Source organism: Macaca fascicularis, chromosome 5 (assembly GCF_037993035.2).
Source record: "Macaca fascicularis isolate 582-1 chromosome 5, T2T-MFA8v1.1".
NCBI classification, from domain to species: Eukaryota; Metazoa; Chordata; class Mammalia; order Primates; family Cercopithecidae; genus Macaca; species Macaca fascicularis.
The window spans coordinates 104050592-104076391 of NC_088379.1; the positions used below are offsets into that span (position 1 = coordinate 104050592).

A 25800-nucleotide genomic window follows, 5' to 3' on the forward strand; every position below is an offset into this window, starting at 1 on the left:
TGAGACCAGCCTGGCCAACATGGTGAAACCCCTTCTCTACTAAAAATACAAAAATTAGCTGGGTGGGGTGGCACATGCTTGTAATCTGCTACTCAGGAGGCTGAGGCATGAGAATTGCTTGTACCTGGGAGGTAGAGGTTGCAGTGAGCCGAAACCATGCCACTGCATTCCAGCCTGGGTGATAGGGCAAGATTCCATCTCAAACAAACAAACCAAAAAAAAACAACAACAACTATAAACAAAAACCACATACACATCTAAAACATCTTACAGGCAGGTAGAAACACTGTTTTTTTGTTTTTCTTCGAGACAGAGTCTCACTGTGTCACCAGGCTGGAGTGCAATGGCGCAATCTTGGCTCACTGCAACCTCCGCCTCCTGGGTTCAAGCAATTCTCCTGCCTCAGCCTTGTGAGTAGCTGAGACTACACGCACGTGCCACCATGCCCGGCTAATTTTTATATATTTTATAGAGATAGGGTTTCACCATGTTGGCCAGGATGCTTGCTATCTCCTGACCTCATGATCTGCCTGCCTCAGCCTCCCAAAGTGCTGGTATTACAGGCATGAGCCACTGCGCTTGGCCAGAAATAGTTCTATTTTACAAAATAGAAGTCTGTCTTTTAGGTGAGCATATGCTCTCTATCCAGAACAAAGTTATTCTCAATATCTTGTAACATGCTCAAAGAAACAGCCTAGCTGTCTTACTTTAGGCTACTATAACAAATTACCATAGACTGGGTGGGTTAAACAAGAAACATTTTTCATGGTTCTGGAGGCTGGGAAGTCCAAGATTAGGGAGCCAGCATTGTTGGGTTTTTCATGAGGCCCCTCTTCCTGGTTATGACCTCAATGGCCTCCTTGGTGGGTACATAGAGAGGAGAGAGAGAAGAGAGAGAGAAGACAGAGAGAAGACAGAAGAGAAAGAGAGATCCCATCATACGGGCTCTACCCTCATGACTTTGTCTAATCCTAATTACATCCCAAAGGTCCCACCTCCAAATACCATCACATTAGGTACTGGGGCTTCAACATATGATTTTAGGGGGGACACAAACATTCAGTCCATAGTGCTACCAAGCATCTGGGTGCTAGAGACATAGAGGTTAACAACACAGGCCACTTCCATGGAGCTTGCATTTTAACAGAAAAGATGCCATTCAAGTTAGTTCAAATGTGATGAGTTCTTCTAAAGAGAAAGCTGCAGGAGCACATCTTAGTTGGGTGGAGAGGAGCTGAGTTCTGAGAGGACCTCCCTCAAAGTCAGCTCAGGTGAAATCTGAGGAATAAATGAGATTTAGAGAAAAGCATTTCAACCCTTGTAATCTTAGCAACACCCCTATAATATAGATATTACCATCTCTACCTTATAACACACTACATCTTATAAGGGAGGGCATCAAGGATGGGAAAGATAAAGTAACTTGTCTAAGGCCATGAAGTAAGCAGTGGTCAAGCTCTAAGTGTCACTCAGGTCTAACTGGCACACAGACTAGTCTGAGACTTTCTTAGGACCAGAACTGTTTTGGATTATTTTGAATTTTGGAATACAGCTGACCCTTGAACAACATGGGTTTGAACTGAATGAGTCCATGTGTACATGAATTTTCTTTCTTCTCTGCCATCCCTGAAACAGCAAGATCAATTCTCCCTCTTTCTCCCCCTCCTCAGCCTCCTCTACATGAAAATGAGGAGGATGAAGATCTTTATGATGATCCATCTATTTTTACCTAATGAATCCAATGTGTACTTAAAGTAAGTTAGAGAGAAGAAAATGTTATTAAGAAAATCATAAGGAACAGGAAAATGAATTATTCATTAGGTGGAAATGAATAATCGTGAGATGATCTTTCCTAAAAAGCCATGACATATACTTTAGAGTCATTTTCTTTTTTTTCTTTTTGAGATGGAGTCTCGCTCTGTCACCCAGGTTGGAGTGCAATGGTGCAATCTCAGCTCACTGCAGCCTCTGCCTCCCAGGTTCAAGAGATTCTCCTGCCTCAGCCTCCTGAGTAGCTGGGACTACAGGAGCGTGCCACCACGCCTGGCTAATTTTTTGTATCTTTAGTAGAGATGGGGACTCACCATGTTGGCCAGGCTGGTCTTGAACTCCTGACCTCGTGATCCACCTGCCTCAGCCTCCCAAAGTGCTGGGATTACAGGCATGTGCCACCATGCCCAGCTGAGAGTCATTTTCTTATTTCATTCCCTTTAATCAAGTTATTGTGGGGGAGGTTTTGGGTAGGGGTACTTCCCTGCTCTAAATGTCTCAGCAGCGATTAAATACCTCCATCACTACAGATTTTGGTTTCTGTAACTGGCATTTTAATATCTTATTAAGTTAGCAGAAATGGTAATAAAGACATTAATGAGGTTTTTTCCTCTTTTAATCTAGGCACAAATCTTGACTTAAAATTAACAATTTTCAATTTAAAACCTAAGTATCAATGATAAAGCATTAATTTTGCACAGCTTTAAATAAGGCTTAACTCTAGGTGTCACAAATTAAATGTTTTTAATCCTTGATCCAGTTATTCCATTATTAACAATCTATCTTAAGGAAATAACTAGAGTTATGTGCAAAGTATAGGAAATGCATAAGAAAGGTCATTGCAAGGATTTCCTATTTAATAAATGGTGTTGGGAAAACTGGCTAGTCATATGCAGAAAGCTGAAACCGGATCCCTTCTTTACACCTTATACAAAAATTAACTCAAGATGGATTAAAGACTTAAATGTAAGACCTAAACCATAAAAACTCTAGAAGAAAACCTAGGCAATACCATTCAGGACGCAGGCATGGACAAAGACTTCATGACTAAAACACCAAAGCATTGGCAACAAAAGCCAAAATAGACAAATGGGACTTAATTAAACTAAATAGCTTCTGCACAGCAAAAGAAACTACCATCAGAGTGAACAGGCAACATGCAGAATGGGAGAAGATTTTTGCAATCTATCCATCTGACAAAGGGCTAATATCCAGAATCTACAAAGAACTTAAATTTACAAGAAAAAAAACAAACAACCCCATCAAAAAGTGGGCAAAGGATATGAACAGACACTTCTCAAAAGAAGACATTTATGCGGCCAAGAAACATAGGAAAAAAAGCTCATCCTCACTAGTCATTGGAGAAATGCAAATCAAAACCACGATGAGATACTATCTCACACCAGTTAGAATGGCGATCATTAAAAGTCAGGAAACAATAGATGCTGGAGAGGATGTGGAGAAATAGGAACACTTTTACACTGTTCGTTGGAGTGTAAATTAGTTCAACCATTGTGGAAGACAGTGTGGCAATTCCTCAAGGATCTAGAACTAGAAATACCATTTGACCCAGCAATTCCATTATTGGGTATATACCCAGAGGACTAGAAATCATTCTACTATAAAGACACATGCACACGTATGTTTGAGGCACTGTTCACAATAGCAAAGTCTTGGAACCAACCCAAATGCCCATCAATGATAGAATGGATTAAGAAAATGTGGCACATATACACCATGGAATACTATGCAGCCATAAAAAAGGATGAGTTCATGTCCTTTGCAGGGACATGGATGAAGCTGGAGACCATCATTCTCAGCAAACTAACAAAAGAACAGAAAACCAAACACTGCATGTTCTCACTCATAAGTGGGAGGTGAACAAGAACACATGGTCACAGTAAGGGGAACATCACACACCAGGACCTGTTAGGGGTTAGGGGAGGGATAGCATTAGGAGTAATACCTAATGTAAATGATGGGTTGATGGGTGCAGCAAACCACCATGGCATGTGTATGCCTATGTAACAAACCTGCACGTTCTGCACATGTACTCCAGAACTTACAGTATAATTAAAAAAAAAAAAAAAAAGATCATTGCAACTGTATTTTAATTCAAGACAGCCCAAATTTCTAACAGTGATTGTATTAATCCATTCTCACACTGCTATAAAGAACTATCTGAGACTGGGTAGTTTATAAAGAAAATAAGAGGTTTAATTGACTCACAGTTCCACATGGCTGGGGAGGCCTCAGGAAACCTACAATTGTGGCAGAAGACAAAGGAGAAGCAACAACGTCTTCACAAGGCAGCAGGAAAGAGAGCAAGTGAGGGGGGAAGTGCCACAGTTTTAAACCATCAGATCTTCTGAGAACTCACTACCATGAGAACAGCATGGGGGGAAACACCCCCATGATCCAATCATGGTGTTAGGTGATTAGGGGTTAGGTTAGATCCCTCCCCTAACACACGGGGATTACAATTCGAGATGAGATTTGGGTAGGGACACAGAGCCAAACCATTTCAGTGATGAACTGGCTAGTAAAATTATGGTTTATCTATACCAGCAGCTCTCAAACTTTGTGGTCTCAAGACCCCATTACACTTTTAAGAATGTTTGAGCCCCTTGAAGAGCTTTTGTTTATGTGGGTTATCTATGTGAATATTACCATATTAGAAATGAAAAGGGAGAAAAGTTTAAGACAGAAATACACAAGCCCACATTCCATTAGCTGTCAGAGTGATGACATCACATCATGTAGCTGTCAGAGTGATGACATCACCACATCAGCATATCCAAAATTAAGAACAAAATGGGAAATAATGTCTTAGTATTAAGAAATAGTTTTGACCTTGTGAACCCTTGGCATCTTAGGAAACCCTTGAATCTATAAAATAGAATAAGATGCCACCAAAAAAATGTTGTATAAAACATTCACTGACACTGAAAAATGCTGATTTTAAAAAAGCAGACCACAGAACAGTACGAACAGGATTATACAATTTAAAACAAATTTAAAAAGCAATGGAAAGACACACTGTAACATTTTACAAGTATATACCTCTAGCTGGTGAAAATACTAGCTATTTTTTTCTGCATTGAGGTTTTTATTTATTTATTTTGAGACAGTCTTTCTTCGTTGATTAGGCTGGTATGATGGTTGATACTGTGTGTCAACTTGATTGGATGGAAGGATGCAAAGTATTGATCCTGGGTGTGTCTGTGGGGGTGTTGCCAAAGGAGATTAACATTTGAGTCAGTAGGCTGGGAAAGGCAGATCCACCCTCAATCTGGGTAGGCACCATCTGCTCAGCTGCCAGCGTGGCTACAATATAAGCAGGCAGAAAAATGTGAAAAGAGAGATTGGCCTAACCTTCCAGCCTACATCTTTCTCCCATGTTGGATGCTTCCTGCCCTTGACCATCAAACTCCAAGTTCTTCAGTTTTGGAACTCGGACTGGCTCTCCTTGCTCCTCAGCCTACAGATGGCCTGTTGTGGGACCTTGTGATCATATGAGTTAATACTTAATAGACTCCCCATATATATCTATATCCCATTAGTCCTGTCCCTCTAAAGAACCCTAACTAATACAGCTGGTATCCAACTCCTGGGCTCAAGTGATCCTCTCACCTCAGCCTCCCAAAGTACTGGGATTACAGGTGTGAGCCACTGTGCCTGGCCGAGATTTTTTTATAATCAGAATAAAATGCATTTAACAAACATATACTTAATGCCTATTTACAGTCACCTGTATTTTCCTTCCCAGACCCGAAAATTTCAGCTTAGTAGCTTTAGGAAAGGTATCACTAAAAAATATCATACAAGGTATTAGTTTTGCACAGCTGTAAACAGGGCCTACTTCTTAAAGTGTGGTCTGCAGACCACAGCATCAGTGTCACCTGGGAGCATGCTAGAACCATGGATTCTTCAGCCTCACTCAACACTACAGAATCAGGACCTGCATTAAGACCCAGATGATTTGTGTGCACAACAGAATCTGAGAAACCATGGAGGCACGTTAGAATGACCTGGGAGTTTTGGAAACAGTGTGGAAGAGAGCACGTGTTTTTTGTCTTTTCTTTTTTTTTTTTTTTTTTTGGAAACGGGGTCTCGCTGTCACCCAGGCTGGAGTGCAGTGGCAAGATCTCAGCTCACTTCAAACACTGCCTCCCAGGTTCAAGCGATTCTCCTGCCTCAGTCTCCCTAGTAGCTGGGACTAGAGGTCTGTGCCACCACACCCAGCTAATTTTTTGTTTCTTTTTTTAATAGAGACGGGGTTTCACTACGTTGGCCAGGCTGGTCTCCAACTCCTGACCTCAAGTGATCCGCCCACCTTGGCCTCCTAAAGTGCTGGGATTACAGGCATGAGCCACCACGCCTAGCCGTTTTTTGTCTTTTCTAATGCTCTCAGGCGATTCTAATGTGCATCTAGGGCTGAGAAAGTGCTGCGCTAATGCGGGGGCCTGGCTTGAATCTTAAAAAGAACAAGATTGTTACCCCAGTCTCTACCTACTTTAATACAACGTCCTCCCACTGCAACATGTAGTGACCTCCCTGCCAGCTCCCAGGGCCTAGAATTTCACAGGAACAGCAGAACTAGACGGAGAAAACAGCTGGTGTTTTAATTTGCTCAGGGTACTATAACAAAATACCGTAAACCGGGTAGTTCATAAACAGTTGAAATTTGCTCACAGTTCTGGAGGCTAGGAAGTCTAAGATCAGGGTGTCAGCACAACTGGAGTCCACGGACAACCCTTCCGGGTCACAGACCGCCTCCTTCTCGCTGTGTCCTCACATGGTGGACGAGGGCAAACGAGTTCCCACAGGCCTCTTTTATAAGGGCACTAACTCCGTTAATGAGGGCCCTGCAGTCATGATCTAACCACCTACTAAAGGCCCCACCTGTTAATGCTATCACGGTGGGGATTAGGTTTCAACCCTGACAGCACAGAGCTTGTACCTACATTGTCCAGTTTTACAAGAAATTCTACTTTTCACGTCACCTTCTGATATGGTTTGGCTGTGTCCCCATCCAAATCTTACCTTGAGTTGTAATAATCCCCATAGGTCAAGGGCAGGGCCAGGTGGAGATCATTGAACCATGGGGGTGGTTTCTCTCATACTGTTCTGGTAACGAATTAGTCTCATGAGATCTGATGGTTTTATAAATGGGAGTTCCCCTGCAAAAGTTCTCTTGCCTGCTGCTATGTAAGATGTGACTTTGCTCCTCATTCACCTTCTGCCATGATGGTGAGGTCTCCTCAGCCATGTGGAACTGTGAGTCCATTAAACCTCTTTCCTTTATAAATTACCCAGTCTTGGGTATGTCTTTGTTAGCAGCGTGAGGACAGACTAACACACCTTCACTGTAGATGAGGTAGTTACTAATCGCCTCAATTACCACTGCTGTCATTCAGCAAGCTTTCGAGTGCCTGGCGTATGCCAAGGACTGGGCCACAATTCCAAGACTCTCTATACTGGACCTTCTTACTGCTTACCTGAGCTTTTCCCCACTCTTTCGTCTGGAGGTTCTGGGCCCTCTCCAACCTCCCCAGCGGCATAGGCTTTATTATGGCCCCCTCCACCCTCCCCAGGGGCCCAGATCAAACCTCTCCTCCTTCTTGAGACCATCTTCCATTAACCCCTGTGTTCTTCCCGTAGCTCAACCAGGCACCATTTTGAGGAATGTCAGTTTAGTTCTTGAAGTGGATTTTCCACGTGTGGGGTTTTCCCCTCCATCAGTTGACATTTCCTTAGGAACTTATGCAGCATGCTTATAACACAGTGCCTGGAACACTTCTAGTCAATAAATGTGACCTGTTATTTCAAGGGATAGATGATATATTCACCCCTAGTACCCAGCCTGCAGCAGGCAGTCAGAGAACTAGTGGGCTGATTCAGTTGCAAAGTAACAAGACTAAAGACAGCACAAGTGTGGAAATAGGCTATTTTCTTTATAAAACTTGAATCACTCTAACAAGTTGAATTTAAGATAATTTACTTCAAATAAATACAGAATACAGACCATGACTTAATCATAATAAAGCATTCTTTATGTTTAAAATGTCCCACAAAATGTCGATTTTTTGTTTGTTTGTTTTTTTGAGATGGAGTCTCACTCTGTCATCCAGGCTGGAGTGCAGTGGTGTGATCTCGGCTCACTGCAAGCTCTGCCTCCTGGGTTCACACCATTCTCCTGCCTCAGCCTCCCAAGTAGCTGGGACTACAGGTGCCCGCCACCACACCCGGCTAATTTTTTGTATTTTTAGTAGAGACGAGGTTTCACTGTGTTAGCCAGAATGGTCTCAATCTCCTGACCTCATGATCCGCCCACCTCAGCCTCCCAAAGTGCTGGGATTACAAGCGTGAGCCACCGCACCGGCTGATTTCTTTTTTATGGTTTTTGTTTGTTTGAGTCAGGATCTTGCTCTGTTGCTCGGGCTGGAATGCAGCAGTGCAATCATGGCCCACTGCAGCCTCCCATCTCCTAGGCTCAAGCAATCTTCCCATCTCAGCCTCCCACATAGCTGGAATTATAGGCTCATGTCACCGTGTCCACCAATCAGAATATTTTTTTTTGTAGGGACAGGGTCTCACTATGTTGTCCAGGCTGGTCTCAAACTCCTGGGCTCAAGCCATTCTCAGGGTGAGTCTATAAAGTGAAAGCAAATTTATTCAGAAAATAAAGGAATAAAAGAATGGCTACTCCATAGACAGAAGAGTCCTGAGGGTTGCTAATTGCCCATTTTTATGGTTATTTTTTGATGATGTGCTAGATGAGGGGTGGATTAGTCATGTCTCCCCTTTTTAGACCATGTAGGGTAACTTCCTGATATTGCCATGGCATTTGTAAACTGTCATGGCACTGGTGGGAGTGTAGCAGTGAGGACGACCAGAGGTCACTCTCATTGCCATCTTGGTTTTGGTAGGCTTCTTTACTGCAACCTGTCTTATCAGCAAGGTCTTGATGACCCGTGTCATGTGCCAACCTTCTATCTCATCCTGTGACTTAGAATGCCTAGCCATCTGGGAATATAGCCCAGTAGGCTTCAGCCTCATGTTACCGAGGTCCTATTCACAATGGAGTTGTTGTGGTTCAAATGCTTCTGACAAGACCAAAGCAAAATCCAGGTGATTCACACCGGTGGTATGTATGCATGTATGTGTGTACTTCTAAGTACAGTGTGTAGAAGTAACACACTGGTGGTTCTAGAAGAAATATAAAGATGTTCTATTCCTTGTTTCTGGAGAGTTGCTTATGTTGAAGAGGAACTGAAGTGCAAACCAGGGTCCTGGGGCCTTTTGTCACAAAAACCTGTGAAGTTCCGATGGAGGGTGGTGTTCCCTGGGAGGGAGGGTGCAGAGCATTGCCCTCCCAGCCCCACTGAGGACTCCGTTAGGACAATGCCTCCCCTGGAAGATGAGCAGCTTTAGACAGTCACCATCATCATCTAGAAACCACATTTGGAAACTGGTGGGAGGGCAGGGCCCAGCTCCATCCTGCCTGATCAACTCCCAGCAGCAAGATCCCAAGCAGGATGGATGGTGATGGGAGCAAAACGTCCTGTTCTCTTATCTTTCCAAAACAAGCCTTGCCATTTTTCAGGAGCGTGTAAAGGAAATAAAACACCTACTCGCCCTAAGCAGGCAACATAAGCTGTGTACCTTCAAGTTTCTCCAAAGCACAAGCGCCTCTGAACATAGTGTTTTTATCCCTGAACTATTCCAACTCCAGTCCGGAGTGGTTTTACGCATTCGACACTAGAGGGCAGGCCATTAAAACGTTCCCGTTCAAACGAGTTGCTCTGCAAATGCAAGAGCTGACACTGCACCTGACGGTCCGCTCCACATCTGAAAAGTAGCTTTCCCCCACTGAGAATGTGTTCGGTGAGGGGCAAGAGCGTGGGAAGCCTGCTACTGCTTTCCTTTCGGGGCATATTTACAGTGAAAGCCCGTGAACTCGCCTGCTCTTCCCTTAGATTTACTTTACTTGGGAGTTCCTAGAAGTGGAGAAATAAATCACAATGGCCAGTGCGGGTCCCCAGAGGTTTAGCCTCGGCTAATGGATAACAGGAAGGGACTAAATCAGCGTCCTCTCGCTAGTGGCAAGTTTACAAGAGAACCACTCAGCATGAAAACTCCACAACAAGCTGTACTTAATCCCTCAAGAAGTCCTAAAAACTGTAGTTTTATTTTTATTAAGTTAGAGACGGGGTCTTGCTCTGCCACCCAGGATGGAGTACAGTGCTGCTATCATACATCACTCCTGGGTTCAAGCTGTCCTCCTGCCCCAGCCCCCAGAGTAGCTGGGAGTGCAGGTGCATGACGCCAGGTCCAGCTAATTAAAAAAAAAAAATTTTTTTTTTTTTAGACATGGGGTCTTGCTATGTTGCCCAGGCTAGTCTTGAACTCCTGTCCTCAAGCAATCCTCCTGCTCTGGCCTCCCAAGGTGCTGGGATTACAGGTGTGAGCCACCTTGTCTGGCCTAAAACTGTAATATTATAAACTCTGTGTGGCAAACCCCTCCAAACAAAAAGTCTAAGGATGGCTCTGCTCCAAGTTCACAGTTTGGCTTCTCTGCCCTGCTCCCTGCTGCCACACACCCCCCACCCCCCACCATCTGACTGCCTTGTCTGTTATCATGTGTAGATTTTTCTATGGATTTTATTGTGTCATCATGATAAAGCCAATGTTAATGTATTTTTCAGGCAAATGCTGTGTTTTCCTCCTCACTCAAAGACTAGGCTTCTCACTCCAGAAGCGGGCAGCACCTAGAAGCAGCCCCATGGCCTCACGGGAGAGCGCGCTGGCCATGAAACCCTGCTGACCAGTGTTTATGGAGGGCTTCCCAGTTCTTCATTGGAGGTCTAAACAGGATTTCCCTAGAGAAGGAGGGCTTCGTGGAATAAATGACAAGGAGAGCTGGGGTGGCCTGCCAGGTCACTGGGCTCCAGCTCCTCATTGTTCAGCCCACAGGCTTCCCAGGGCGCCTGTCCAAGTCAGCCAGAAACAGACGAAACTGCAAAATCACTCCATTCCTGCCCACACAAACACAGGGAAATGAATGATCACTTTGCATAAGAAACCTCCAAGAGACACTTTAAGGATCCCCTTGAGGAAAGGACAACTGGGACCTGTGGCAGGAGGAAGGCTGAAAGAAAAGTCCGGGTTTATTATTCCCTGGGAGAAGGAAGAGGAAGAACAAAGGAAATGCACTTAAGTACTTCATGATGCAAAATTCTGTTTAATTTCTGAGTTCACATTTAAAAACTGTTTATTTTTAAATTATAGAAGAAATGATGTTAGTGGTAGCCAGTCCAACAACAGAAATAGGGAAATTTAATAAGCTTCCCCTAAAGTCTACCTTCTACACACTGAAGAAGCTTCCTCCAAGTTTTTGAGTTTTATAGACAACGCATCCTTTTACTTCTGAGCTGTCATTTTTTCTCCTTTGTTAGCTTATAGTTTGCAACAAGCAAAGCGGGCCAATGTAGACAATAAGAAAACTCAAGAAGCAGGGATTGGCCATCTCCAATCATCACTGATAAATTTCCTTAAAATCAAAATAACATTGTTGTTTCAAATAGATGAGAAATGAGGCAAAATATTTCTTGAACAAGTCTGACACTATGCTGTCAGGATCTAAGTGTGCTATATGAACCTTAACATTTGTTTTCATTTGATCTTTGAAAAAAGTCTTTAATCAGTTCTAACGACAGAAGTCTTCTTCTGCAGTGATAATTCACAATGAAAGACATTTAAGCTGACATTCCTCTAATGGGTTTTTAAGATTCCAGCTCCAAGGGACTGTGAGAAATTATTTTCTTATAAAAAAGGTTGTGAATATTATCAACATTTATCTAAGCCCATAAGTCATAAATCCCACCAGGCATTAAATTTTCAAGGGAGCTTTTAAAACATATATACCCTGTCTCCCACTCCAGAACTGCTAGGGGTGAGGTCGGGGGAATCTGTATTTCACACGGTCCCCAAGTGATTGTAACCAGCAGATGACCTCATGGGCAGAGATTTCCTACATACAGGGCTCTCATCTCTGTGTCTTGTCAGTCAGCATTTGTAAGTACAAAGGAACCTTTCCCTTCCCAACTACAAAATCTTACCTTTCTGTTTTCCCTCCTAGAAAACCGGATCAGAACAATGCTTCTCAAAATGTAGTTCCCAAACAAGCCGCAAACAGCATCACCTACGATCTTACCAGAATACAAATTCTCCAGCCCCACCCCAGACCTACTAAGTTACAAATTATGGGCATGGAGCAAATGCACTCATGTGTTTTAACAAGTCCTCCCAGTGATTCTGACACCTGCTCAAGTTTGAGAACCACTGGATTCGAAAATTTCACAATTTCAAGAAAGAAGTAATGAAGAAAGACACAACTCCATGTAAGGTAGAACCAAGTTTATTAATGACAGCCTTTATTACAATCACTCTCAAGTGTAAAAAATAAAGGGTGATTAATTAATATTTAAAACTCACTCGGACTTGCTGTTTGGCCTTTCAGTGAATGTGCCAAAGGGCAGGGATCTTGCCTGATTCTGAATCAACTGGCCAGATGGAGTTCACTGGAGAATGAGGCAATCAACAAAAAAAGACAAACGATGCCAACTGGAGAGCTTGTGTCTTCTCCATGTTGGAAGGACATTACAAAATGGCAACTGTGGTGGGGGCAGAGATGAAGTCAGACAGCCTTACAGTCGGAGTAAGACGTGAACACCTCTACCTATACAGAGACAAAAACACACACATGCAGAGCCATACACACACCCAAACTGTGAACACAGTTTTGAAAAGAATTTCCTTTCTGTCCTTTCTCTGAGCAGACTGACACATTCATCAGCCACCACCACGCACCATGGGGCTGAAATGGAAAACCTCGCTTAATTTCCACAAAGTATGCTAGCTGGCTGCCCAGTTATGTGCTGGCAATTCTGTCCGCACCGAAAAATGTGCCTGTGGTTTTCCCAGCGTTCCACAGACTGATATCTGCTCCCCAGGAGGGCAACATCCGGTGGACACCAGCTGGGTTAAAATCTAGAGGGCAAAACTCGTTCCTCCCACCTAAAGTGGGGGCAGGAGCGGCAGCACCAGGAAGTGGTTTTCCACTTTGTGTTACACAGTACTTGCCCCAGTTCAACGCATTCCCCTCCAAAGTATTTGTGCTTTGATACCATCCTGATGGTTAGTCTGCAATAAGAGAACTGAAGGAGCTATGGCCATGCACTATTTTCTTTTTTTAATAAAAGCAAACTAAAGAGGAAGAAAAAGAAATCATTAGGAGCTTTTGACTGGGTCCATGTTGTTTCAAAATTGGGTTTAATTCCATTCAAAGAGAAAGAAGGGGAGGGTGCAGAAGAGGCCACTCAGATCGACTCTGGAAGAGATCACTGAGACCAAGGAAGCATTTGGATGGTACAGCTGGGCTCTTCCCAGCCAGGCTGGGAGGACATGCCACAACCTCCCAAGGCTGTGAACCTAGGAAATAAGTGTTGACCAAATAACATATTACAATGTTTGTAGAAAAGCCGGCAGGAAAGGGAGATGATAGATTCAGATTCACAGGTCATGCAGGTTAAGATTTTATCAAAAATTAATGCTTGAGCTGAGTAAGAAAACACTAAAATTTAAGTGGAACCATATCATAGCTTTCACCTTTGGAAGACGAAAAACAACAAACATACAAAACAAAATGACCCAGAGTATTCCAGAGTTTCCAAAAATTCAACTGCTAATTTTGGCAGGGTGAGAAGAAGCGGGTATTTAACTGATACCTCCTTCATTAACCTCATTTTCTCCTTGAATTTCACTGATAAAGCTCAGGCCTACTTAGAAAAAAGAGCAGTCCTGCTAGAATACAGCCTCATGAGGTCTTCCGATGCCCTTGCTCGGTGCACATGAAATACACAACTTCTGTTATAAGGAGACTTTCCAGGATAGACCAAGTGCGCTCGCCCGAGTGACTTGAATACCATCACAAAATCTGAACCCAAGACGAATTGTTTTCTTCTTCAGATCAGAGTGGCACGTGTTTCCTAAAACGTACATGGAGGGATGCCGACAAACCACTGCCCTCCCAGGTGAGGGGCTGGGTCTTTGAGGAGATGCACTCCTTCAGACCATGGAACAGAAGGTGGTCCGTCCAAGGTGTGGCGAAGAGCAAAGCTGCCTTCCCAGCCCTCCAGTTACGGAAGATGAGGACAAGACTGCATTTTCTGCACATTCAAGTACATCTGGGTCCCCCACCCTCCCTTTTTTTCTTTTTTGGTAAGCATCCAACTGTCCATAAATTCATGGCTACAGTAGAGATTCACGGCGCAACGACTTTCATACTGGTTATTTTTGTTTTTTAATTCTGTCAGTGAGCAGCATTTCCCAGTTTTACCCCACGAATGGCAGCTCCATTAGGCGAGACTGCGGGCTGCATCTGTGATTAGGTCCGTGCAGCTTGAAGATGAGTTCGGCACGTGGGAGGGTCCCAAAAGCTGGGTCTGTCCAGTGTCTTGCAGCAGCGGCTGCAGGGGCTCTACCAGCTCGCCCTGACAGCTTCGATATCGCTAACCAAATTCTGGGCCAGGCATATCCCAAAAATCTGAGAAAGGAAGAAAATGTGAGTCAAACAGTGACACTTGTAACTTTTACTCCTGGCCACTGTGTCCCATTTTTTAAAAATTGTTGATTTTTGAAATTTAAGATGTAATTCATATGTGGTAAAGAGCATCCTTGCAATGTGTATAATTCAGTGGCTCTTACTACATTCACAAAGCTATGCAACTATCACCACTAGCTAATCACAGAACATTTCATGACCCCAAAAAGAAACCCAGTACCGGTGAGCAGTCATTCCCATCCCACCATCCCTACAGACCTGGCAACCACTATTCCACTTCCCATTCCCATCCCACCATCCCTACAGACCTGGCAACCACTATTCCACTTCCTGCCTCCATGGATTTGCCTCTTCGGGACATTTCATATCAAGGGAATCATATCATATGGGGCTTTTGTGACTGTCTTTTTCATGTAGCAAAATATTTTCAAGGTTCATACACATGTACTATTAATTTATTCCTTTGGATGGCTGAATGATATTCCACGACATGGATATGCCACATTTTGTTTACTCCTCAGTTGATGGGTATTTGCATTGCTCTCACATTTTGGCAATTATGAATAATTCTGCTATGAACACGAGCATACGAGTTTTTGGGAAAATATGTTCTCAAATCTTTTGGGTACACTCCTAGGAGTAGAATTGCTGACTCATATGGTATCTCTATATTTAACTTTTGAGAAACTGCTAAATTGTTTCCCAAAGAGGTTGCAACATTTTCATTTCCATCAGCAACATATGAGGGTTTCCTTTTCTCCACATCCTTGCCAATACTTTGTTATTGTCCGTCTTTTTCATTCTAACCACTTCAAAGAGTATGAAGTATGTGGCTTTGAATTGCATTTCCTTAATGACTACTGACATGGGCATCTTTTCATGTGCTTATTAGCCATTTAAATCTTTTTTTTTTTTTTTTTTTTTTTTTTTTTTTTTTTTTTTGAGACGGAGTCTCACGCTGTTGCCCAGGCTGGAGTGCAGTGGCGCAATCTCGGCTCACTGCAAGCTCCGCCTCCCGGGTTCCCGCCATTCTCCTGCCTCAGCCTCCTGAGTAGCTGGGACTACAGGCGCCCGCCACCGCGCCCGGCTAATTTTTTGTATTTTTAGTAGAGACGGGGTTTCACTGTGGTCTCGATCTCCTGACCTTGTGATCCGCCCGCCTCGGCCTCCCAAAGTGCTGGGATTACAGGCTTGAGCCACCGCGCCCGGCCTTTTTTTTTTTTTTAGATGGAGTCTCCCTCTGTCCCCCAGGCTGCTGGAGTGCAGTGGCACGATCTCAGCTCACAGCAAGCTCTGCCTCCCGGGTTCACGCAATTCTCCTGCCTCAGCCTCCGGAGTAGCTGGGACTACAGGTGCCCGCCACCACGCCCAGATAATTTTTTTTGCATTTTTAGTAGAGACAGGGTTTCACCATGTTAGCCAGGATGGTCTCGATCTCCTGACCTCATGATCCGCTCGCCTCAGCCTCCCAAAGTGCTGGGATTACAGGCGTGAGCCACTGTGCCCGGCCTTTTTTATTGTTGAGTTTGAAAAGTTATTTATATTTTATAGACACTAGGAGTTATCTTTTCACGTTCTCGATGGTATCATTTTCAGCAGAGTTTTTAATTTTGAAGTTCCATTTATTTACATTTGTGTCGCTGCTTATGCTTTTGATGTCATATCTAAGAAGACACTGCTTAATCCAAAGTCACAAATATTTATGCCTACGTTTTCCTCTGGAGTTCTATAGTGTTAGCTCTTATATTTAGGTCTTTGCTTTGAGTTAATTTTTACATATGGCGTGAGTTAGGAGTCTAAATTCATAATTTTGCATATCCAGTTTTCCCAGTACCATTTGTTGAAATGACTGCTCCTTCCCTATTGAATGGTTTTGGTTCCCTTGTCAAAAATCAACTGACCATACATGTATGAGCTTATTTCTTCTTCTTTTTTATTTTTTATTTTTGAGACAGGATCTTGCTCTGTCACCCAGGCTAAGGTGCAATGGTGTAATCTCAGCTCACGGCAACCTCCCAGGCTCAAGTGGTCCTCCCTTCTCAGCCCCCCAAGTAGCTGGGACCACAGGCATGTGCCACCACATTGGGCTCATTTTTTTATTTTTACTTTTTGTAGAGACAAGGTCTTGCTATGTTGCTCAGGCTGGTCTTGAACTCCTGGGCTCAAGTCATCCTCCTGCCTTGGTCTCTTGAAGTGCGGGATTACATCCATGAGATACCACACCTGGCCTGGTTTTATTTCTTGATTTTTGAATTTTATTCCACTTATCTATATGGCTAATCTTACTCAAGTACACACTATGTTGATTACTGTATAGCTTTGTACTAAGTTTTTAATTGAGTAGTGCGAATTCTCCAACTCTGTTTTACTTTTGCAAATTTGTTTTGGCTATTATGGGTCCCTTGCTTTTCCACAGGAATTTTAGGATCAGCTTGTCCATTTTTGCTAAAAAGTGGTTACAATTTTGATAGGGATTACACTGAATCTGTAGATCAACTTGAGGAGTGTTGTTACCTTAATAATATGAAGTGTTGCAATTGTGAACACAGGATATCTTTATATTTACTTAGGTCTTCTTTAATTCGTTTCAACTATGTGCTCTTAGGAAAGGATCACACCAACAACATGAAGAGTCCAGCTCTTGAGACTGGCCAGGAGGAAAAGTTGGTGCTCCCTTCCTTCACTAGCACTTTGGCAAGGTGGTTCAGGGAGAGAAAGGGTTATGACATCTCTGTGAAACTCCCCAAAACCTTCACGTCACCACTGAGATCTACTTCTAATTATGCATGTTTGACTCAGTTGCCACAATGCAGTATTATTGAACCCATGTAAACGATGGAATGCCTGCAGGCAACTACTGATCTAATTAATGTCTCCATCTTAGAAAAAGACAAGCTTTCCTAAAGTATTTCATGATAGTAGCATCTAAACTCAGAGCTTTAATAAAACACAAACCAGGCCGGGCATGGTGGCTCATGCCTGTAATCCCAGCACTTTGGGAGACCGAGGCGGGCAGATCACAAGGTCAGGAGATCGAGACCATCCTGGCTAACATGGTGAAACCCCATCTCTACTAAAAATACAAAAAATTAGCCGGGTGTGGTGGCAGGCGCCTGTAGTCCCAGCTACTCTGGAGGCTGAGGCAGGAGAATGGCGTGAACCCGGGGGTGGAGCTTGCAGTGAGCCGAGATCATGCCACTGTACTCCAGCCTGGGCAACAGAGTTAGACTCCGTCTCATTCATAAATAAATAAAAACACAATGCCCACCAAATCGTTTAGGTCTGTTCCTCAGCCCTCCAATGTGTCTTAAATACTATGACAACCAAGGTTTTTAAGCAAAGCTCCGATCCTGGCAAGGGCTCTCCCAGGGCATTATTTCCCTGTGATATCCATAAAGGACCCTTATCTTACCTGCAGCAATGCAATGCCTATGAAAATACCAGCAACGATGGTTAAATTGTCCTGCAACCACTTCTCAAACTGGGGCACACAGCCTTTCGTGTAGATTACAATCTGCTGGTCAACTTCCTTCACAAGGGAAGAGAGCACACTGTCACAGATAGAGCACCAGGCACAGGCCAAAGCTCCTCCAACACCCTTTGTGCTAAGCAACAAGATGATATTCCACTTACTGGTTTTTGCCTGGCATCGTAGCCACACTGAGTGTTGATGACATCTTCCTGGTGAAGAAAGGAAAGAGAAAAGTGAAATTTACTCATTAGACAGAAAGTCCACCTAGAAATTAGCAGAAGACTCCTGTTACGCATTAGTAATAAAATGTGCATCTGAGCACAAAAACTGCAGCACTGTGCTAAACACTTTATATACATGACCCCATGTCATTATTGCAACAATCTTCAGAAGTAGGTATTAAAATATGCCCTATTTTACAAATAAGGAAAACTAAGGCTTGGGGAATATCAGAAAAGACAGCAAGTCTATCACACAGGAGGCTCAAGTTTCAAAGTGGTGCCAACCTCAAGAAGATTTAGGGAACTGGAGACACAGATAAAAAACGTAACTTAAAGGGCACCGTAAATCTTCATGTATGCTCTTTTGGATGGACTGCTACTTTTAATCTGTATACTTCTACGTTACCTAAATGGTTTTTCAATGAGCTTTTAATAATTAAAAAAACAAAACAATGCCCTGATTACATAATCACATGGACTTCACATCTAACAAGGGTCTGATCAGAAACATGTTTCCACTTTTTCGGGTTAGTTCATTTTCCTCCTCTGCAGGGTGTGGGGCAGATTTTATTAGCTTAGAGCGCAAGGAATGAACTAGCTCTACCCAGAGGATCTGTAGGTGAAAAGGGAAGCATTAATGCCTCTGAGAACACAGAATTCTCCCAAGGGGATGTTCACACGGGACAGGGACTGGCGACAGGAAGCGCGCTGTGCGGCACCCGCTGGCCAGTGCGAGGCCACCGGGATGAGCCCCTCAAGCTCTGAGCGGGCACTCTGCCTCCATGTGGCTCTCCTCAGAAGGGAGAGGAGGTTTGAGCTGGTGGGAAAGGGCAGCTGGCGGGGCAGCACAGTCCTTAGTGACTTTGTCTCCCCTTTCAGACCAAGAGAAACAGCCGAGGTGGTCCCGCGGCAGCAGCCTGCAGGGAAGTTCTGCTTTTCCACTCCAAGACCACAGCTCCTTTTAAGAGCTCCACAGCCTCCATCATAAGGAGGAGCAACCCCACTGAGCTCATCAGCACCCACTTGCCTCTGCTTCTGGGGGGTAAGGGCGAGCCTTGGGGAGTACATTTGGAGACCGCAGGGCCAGAGAACCGTTGAGGAGTCCCAGAAGGGCTCTGCAGTTAGAAGCACATACAGATGCACGGAGTAACCTCTCATGCTTGTCATTCTAACACTACATAGTTACTTTTTTTTTTTTTTTTTTTTAAAGAAATGTGGTCTCACTGTGTCACCAGGATGGAGTGCAGTGGCATGATCATGGCTCACTGCAGCCTCAAACTCCTGGGTTCAAGTGATCCTCTCGTTTCAGCCTCCAGAGTAGATGGGACCACGGGTGTGTGCCACTACACATGGCTAATTTTTAAATTTTTGTGTAGAGATGGGGTCTCACTATGCTGCTCAGGCTGGTCTTTAACTCCTGGGCTCAAGGGATCCTCCACCTCAGCCTCCCAAAGGGCTGGGATTCCAGGTGTGAACTACTACGCCGGGCTTAAGAATTGCATTTTAAGTCATTCTATATACCAGGCACGATTTGACCCAAAATATAATTAAACCTGTGGCAAAAGTGAAAGATTTATAGATTTTATATTTTATTCTTTTTTATAATAAAATGCAAACTGCATGACTGTAGTCATGATGGCATTCAGGAGTCCGGGCAGCTATGGTCTTCCCACACAGCAATCCAGCCCTATCTTGTCTCGAACTCTCCTCCTACTTCTAATAGTTTCCCTAGAACTAAGCCAAAAAGAAAAGGGTTACTAACCCCAAACCAATGCAGAGAGTTCTCATATGAGCCTGCCCCTCTCATAAAGAAAGGCTAACAGATGATACAGGCAGGTTGCCTGGGTCTCATATTCCACTCCATTGCCTGCTAGCAGTGCAAGCTTGGGAAAGTCACTTACACCTCATGTGCCTTGATTTCTTCCCCCTGAAAAGGGAGGATATTGGTGGTATCTGCCAGTAGGAATGTGCCCAACTTAAATGAGCCAACGCACATAAAGGCTTAGAATAGAAACCAGTGCACACTGCTAAATTAATGCCAGCAATTATTACTCCTACTAGGAAGATTTGAGCACTATACCCCCTACAGGAGCTACAAATAGGAGTAACCAGGTAAGAAAAGGTTTCAACAAAAAAATCACTCTGCTCGTCCCATGCACACTCTCAGCATGATGTACAGAGTAGGCCAATAGTTCGCTGGCATTCACTTACTGCGGGATCTTTAGTGCAGCAGGAGAATGGAACGCCACATCGCTCTCGACTTGCATTGGAATCTGTGCAATTGAAGTAAATATTTAGGTTCCAATCATCAGCTCCAAAAGCCCCACAGCACTGCCACTAGAGCAAACAGGAAAGAATTAGAACATCCCACCTTGGAGGCAAGCAGGTGCCTACACTCACACCCGCCGAACGACACCCAGCTTCTGCCAGCTCGGACCTTTTTTTCTGTCCCAGACTTTATTTTTAAGCCAAATGGAACCTAAATGGCCCATATAAAAGCTTCCAAATTAATTAAGGCTGAAGGTTTGTAGGGATGTGTTGGCACATGATTTAGACAACTGATGAGACCCGTGGTGTTAGGTGGAAGAAGGGCAGAGCAGCTATACAGCAGGGCTGAGTTAGAACAAGATCTGCTTGGCTTGGGCACGTCATTCTAGAAGGAGAAACAAGAACATTCTAGAAGGGTAAATAAGACACGAACAACAGTGGTAGTGACTGAAGGAGGCAACTGGGGTTATGGGTGGGCTACCTATAGGCTTACTTTTTCAAAGTTTTGATCTCCACATTCTAATAATTTTTTAAAGATCTGTTTTGTTTTATGGAGGTATAACTGACATACAATAAATTGCACATTTTAAAGTATACAATTTGATAAATTTTGACATCTGTATACGTCACAAAACCATCACCACAATCAATGGATATATAGTTGATATATCCATTACCACCAAAAATTTTAGAGGTTAACTTTTCATCATATTTGTTTCTACTCTGAATTTTTTTAAAAACAAGAGAATGTGTCTCACATTTTCAACTTTAAAAAGTCAGTCTTCCAATTAAAATATCATAAAACAAGCAGTTAAATTCAGTGGTTCTTAAATGGGGCCTGAGTGGTAGGGTTCTACAAACTTGCAGGTCTTTATATACCTGCACTGAAAAGTCGGGTAGGCTGAGCTTGGACTTGGACAGTGGTGTCTGTGGCATTTATGTATAAGGCAGTACCAGAGGGCAAACAGAAGCCCAGTGAATGGCAGCCTACAGATGCCCCTTCCTCACTTCCCTGGGATGCACTTTCTCTACTTCTCCGAGTTAAATAAATATCAACCCTCAACCATTTGAAGACCTTCTGGGCCAATAGCTACTTCTAAACATTACATTCCATGATGCAAAGAGAAAGTCACATGAAACTGTAGTATTTCCATATAAAGCACACAGCGTTCCAAGACAACATGGTCCCTCCAGGGCTTGGGTTGTGCATTTCAAGGTGTGCCCACAAAGCTCCATCAATGTGCCATGCAATCCAGTCAGGAATAATGCCTGGAAAAGGATTATTAGGGAGCCCGCACCCATTAGGACCTAATAAAACAGTGAAGTCAGCTGAGGACATGAATCAGGGCTTAACTTCCCACTTAAGGTACAGCTTACTCCAACGAAATGTTGCTGCCACTGAACAAAACCACATAACCCAGCTCAGTCCTGAGTGCCTAAGGAAGGGGTTGGCCTCCCTCATGACGCATGTCGACATGGCTGCTGCCTCCCGTCATCACAGGCAGAAAACTGTCCAACCCCAAGAAGGCTACCATTCACTGGGCTTCCGCTTGCCCTCCGGCCCTGCCACATACATAAATGCCACAGACACCGCTGTCCAAGTCCAAGCTCAGCCTACCCGGCTTTTCAGGGCAGGTATATAAAGACCTGCAAGTTTGTAGAACCCTACCACCCTAAGCCGAATATAAACACATGTATGTCTCATGAGTGTCATAATATCCCTGTGAGTCAGATAGTAGCTAGTAGTATTTCCATTTTACTATTCGGGAAATAGGTCAAGGTCCTGTGAGCCCAGGGTCGCTTATCAGATTTTGGCACTAGACCTGTGTCTTTTGGTCCCTTGCATTCTGAGTGAAACAGGACATCTGCTGCTTTGCTGGCACTGAAGGAGCCATTTCACAGGCATGCTCAGGGACCAGAGGGAGTGGCTTGGACTCCAATGCTCAGGGACCAGAGGGAGTGGCTTGGACTCCAATGCTCAGGGACCAGAGGGAGTGGCCGGGATTCCACCGTGCACATTCTTCACTTGTTAGAAGCTACTAGGACTTAGGAGTTTCTAAGCTTTTGCTTTTAACTGCATGTGGGATAATATTTGGAAAGGCACATTTTAGGAACTCTGTGGCAGATTATTCTGTTGATAAGTAGATTATTATGAGCTGTGAAATATCAAGGATTACCAAAAAAGGGGGCAAGGGATAAGAAAGAATCCATATTTGATAACCAAATAAAACTTTAAACCTGGAGCAAAACAATGTTCCTCAAATGCAAATAGGAAAGGACAGCCGTGATTAGAACTTTTTGCTCAAGCGTTTTCTTCTTTGTTCCTCTAACTTAACAGAAGTTGACACAAGCGAAAATAGGACATTTCCATTTAGAATACAAATCTTGTAAGTCATAGAGCAAGTTGGAAAATAATAAACAAACAAACACCCATGCAGAATAGTCAGGTAGTTTCCAGCTGGCAGATGCAGAAACCAGGAGGGATATTCACTGGGGTCATCGTTCAGAGAACTTTCAACTGGAAAACAAACCACTTTAAACTTACATATTCCTGGGTGAAATCTATGAGGTTTTGCAAATCAATGTCATCCCGATATGCTCTGATGTTGTTGTTTATAAAGAAATACAGCTGGTCTTTGATCCAGTCTTTGAAAACAAATGCTAGTACTCCGGCAGTGAGCTCCAGGAAGAAAATAATTCCCAGGAACACAGAAAACTAAGATGAAAGACACACAGAGAACAGTTATAAGGCTATTTTGATCATATATAGCTAAATGGTTACTCTCTAAACAGGTTTGTAATTACATTGGATTGTTATACATCTCCAAAGCAGATAATCTTCAGTTTCTGCTGATTCATTAATAGAATATTACACTCTAAGAAAGGACTTTTAAAAATCATTTCATAATCACATTTTAGGGTCTCTAGTGGTCCATTTGGTAATTAACCAACAAAGCCCATAAGCAAACATGGATAAGAATTTCTCATTAGACCCACATTAAGGCCTAATGAATTTCTCATGATTAATGTACTGCCAGATGCTTGAACAATGACCTGCCATCATCTCTAGTAAGCTTCTGTAACTTGAAAGATAGATTATTCCAATATTTTAAGATCGCCTGTCATTTGTTACTGTGGCCTTGATTCTCTATGCAATATATTTCTTTTATGGATTCAGACACCATTTTAATTCTCTTTTGCACCTACTATACAGGGTAAAGTAACAGATATGTTCATCTTAGATGAAGGGGTCAAAGAGGAAGTAGTGGGATGGGCAGTGACTGTGAAATGAAAGTTATTTCCCATCATAAAATCAAAATGAAACCCTCAGTTGAGGGCTTTCCTGGGAATGCTAGCTGGGCTTGCCTTCCTCTAGGAAGCATGGGCCCCAGCAACCTTTTAAGTGACATCAAAATGCAGCCAAAGGGAGACTCTGCTTAATGCAGACAACAAGAGGTCTGAAAGAAGGGCTCAAGACCATGAGGCAATGTGGTAACTGCCCGTAACTCTGGAGAAATTTCCCTTCCATCTAGAAGACTCAGAAGAGTCTCAGCTTAGTCATATCGACTTACTGCTCACGCCCACTGTTTTTTCCACCTCCTACCATCCTGTATTCTTAACCTTTTCAAAATTTGTTGTTAAAATAGATTATGAGAAATGAGCTGTGAAGGGTACACTGAACAGAGAAGGTACAATGAACAGAGGGTACACTGCGGGTAAACTTCTGGTGACAACAGCAGAGAGGGTGACATGGTGCCACAACTGCTGGGCAGAGGTCCTCAAGGCCACATGCAGAACAGTGAGCAGCTGAGGAGGCAGGGGGTGCTCAGGTGACCTGCGGCTCTACCTTCAGCAAGCAGACAAGGAGCTACCAGCCAAGAGAAAAACGTATTGGGGAGGGGTGCAAAGGAAACAACAGTTACTCATTAAAAGAACAAAAGACAAAAAACATTTATTCATTCAACAAACATCTACTGAATGACCCACAATGGGTCAGGCCCCGAGGGAGGTGGGCTTTGCAGAAGCAAGGATGAATAAGACCATACCCTTGCCTTCAAAGATGTCCCAGTCTTACATGATTAGGAAGGCTCGGACAGGGAGTGGGTATCTGCAGACATTAGATGTCTGCAGATCTCACAGTGTTTGTCTAGGGTGCCGAGTACTGCTCTGTGAGGGTGGGCATGGGAGGAGGGGTGGAAGGTGGAAATAAGCGCTTGGCAAAGTTTTTGGACTCCCAGGTTTAGGCCCCAATTCTAGACCCTCCGGCTCAGCCCTTCAAGTTTCCCTAGAGTTCCTGGTTATATATCCTTCATGAACTCACCAGAAATGGAATTTAAACAGTTCTTAATTATCATCGGTGATGCCAATAATTTCAATTTAAACTTTCCCCAATCTAGAAAAATGACCAGAAAAAATATCACACCATTCTGCTCAATGCCTACCCTACAGTGTAAATAACTCCTTGCCCTGTATTAGGTACCACCTTAAGCATGTAAATATGAATTATGAATTATCACAGTACAGAAATGACAAAATTATAGCTAGCATGCATGAGCACACGCAGGAAACACCAAGTCAGGGAAAGATTTTAATTTGCTTTTTGTTCTCACCTCCATAAAGGTTAATTGCATTTTACAGTTCCCCTGGTAAATTTTCTCTTCAAGTTACATAATATACATACCGAAAGTTGGGTCCAAATTCAATTCATATAAAATATTTGGCAGATACCTACACGCCCCAGGCCCTGTTGAGCTAATTTCCTCTATTTCCAAAGGTGCAGAGACTGACTCACAGGCTTCATCCTAGAGCCTCGGTCAGCTAAGAAGGTCTATTTCCATTTTGCAGTATCTTAGTTCCTGGATTTTCCCTCAGCAGTTCTCCTAGGGGCATCAGATCTTTGGAGCTATTTGGAGTCCTGTGGACATTTACTTACTACTTATCTCATACCTCCTGTTCGAAGATTATTCCAGGCCAGTTTTTATTGTTTATACTAAATGGAGAGAGGCCTTTTAAGATATTTTCCAAGTCTCAAAAGCCAAGAAACAACACAATTCTCTTCATTTCCAACATGAGACTTTATAAATTAAGGTGTTGATTTAGAGAAATGTGTAGTTTTCTGCCTATTCAGTCAACACTGGACATTTCAATTATAAGAAATGATTAAACTATATTAAAGGGGTTACCACTATAAATGAAACTATATTAAAGTAAATCACAATTAACGGGACTGAGCAGGTGCAGTGGCTCATGCCTGTAATCCCAGCACTCCGGGAAGCTGAGCCAGGTGGATCACTTGAGGTCCAGAGTTCAAGACCAGCCTGGCCAACATGGTGAAATGCCATCCCTACTAAAAATAAAAAAATTATCCAGGGATGGTGGTAGGCTCCTGTAATCCCAGCTACTCGGGAGGTTGAGGCAGGAGAATCACTTGAATCCAGGAG

The 25800-nt window shown here is 43.4% G+C and overlaps 1 protein-coding gene across 6 annotated transcripts in view; it reads right to left on the bottom strand.

Annotated features, from left to right (window-relative positions):
- Positions 1-12177: 12177 nt before the first annotated feature.
- The window catches only part of TSPAN5 (tetraspanin 5), a 181588-nt gene continuing 167965 nt past the window's right edge, over positions 12178-25800 (bottom strand). For 4 of the 6 annotated variants that reach the window (XM_015450500.3, XM_015450499.3, XM_065545260.2 and 1 more), the window contains 5 exons: positions 22905-23075; positions 20303-20428; positions 18032-18079; positions 17811-17927; positions 12178-14380 (listed from right to left, as the gene is read on the bottom strand). In XM_015450500.3, coding sequence (XP_015305986.1) covers positions 14315-14380; positions 17811-17927; positions 18032-18079; positions 20303-20428; positions 22905-23075 — 528 coding nt within the window. In that variant the 3' untranslated portion in view covers positions 12178-14314. The remainder of the gene's footprint in view (positions 14381-17810; positions 17928-18031; positions 18080-20302; positions 20429-22904; positions 23076-25800) is intronic. The other 2 variants (XR_012434970.1, XR_012434969.1) reach the window with 1 other exon arrangement.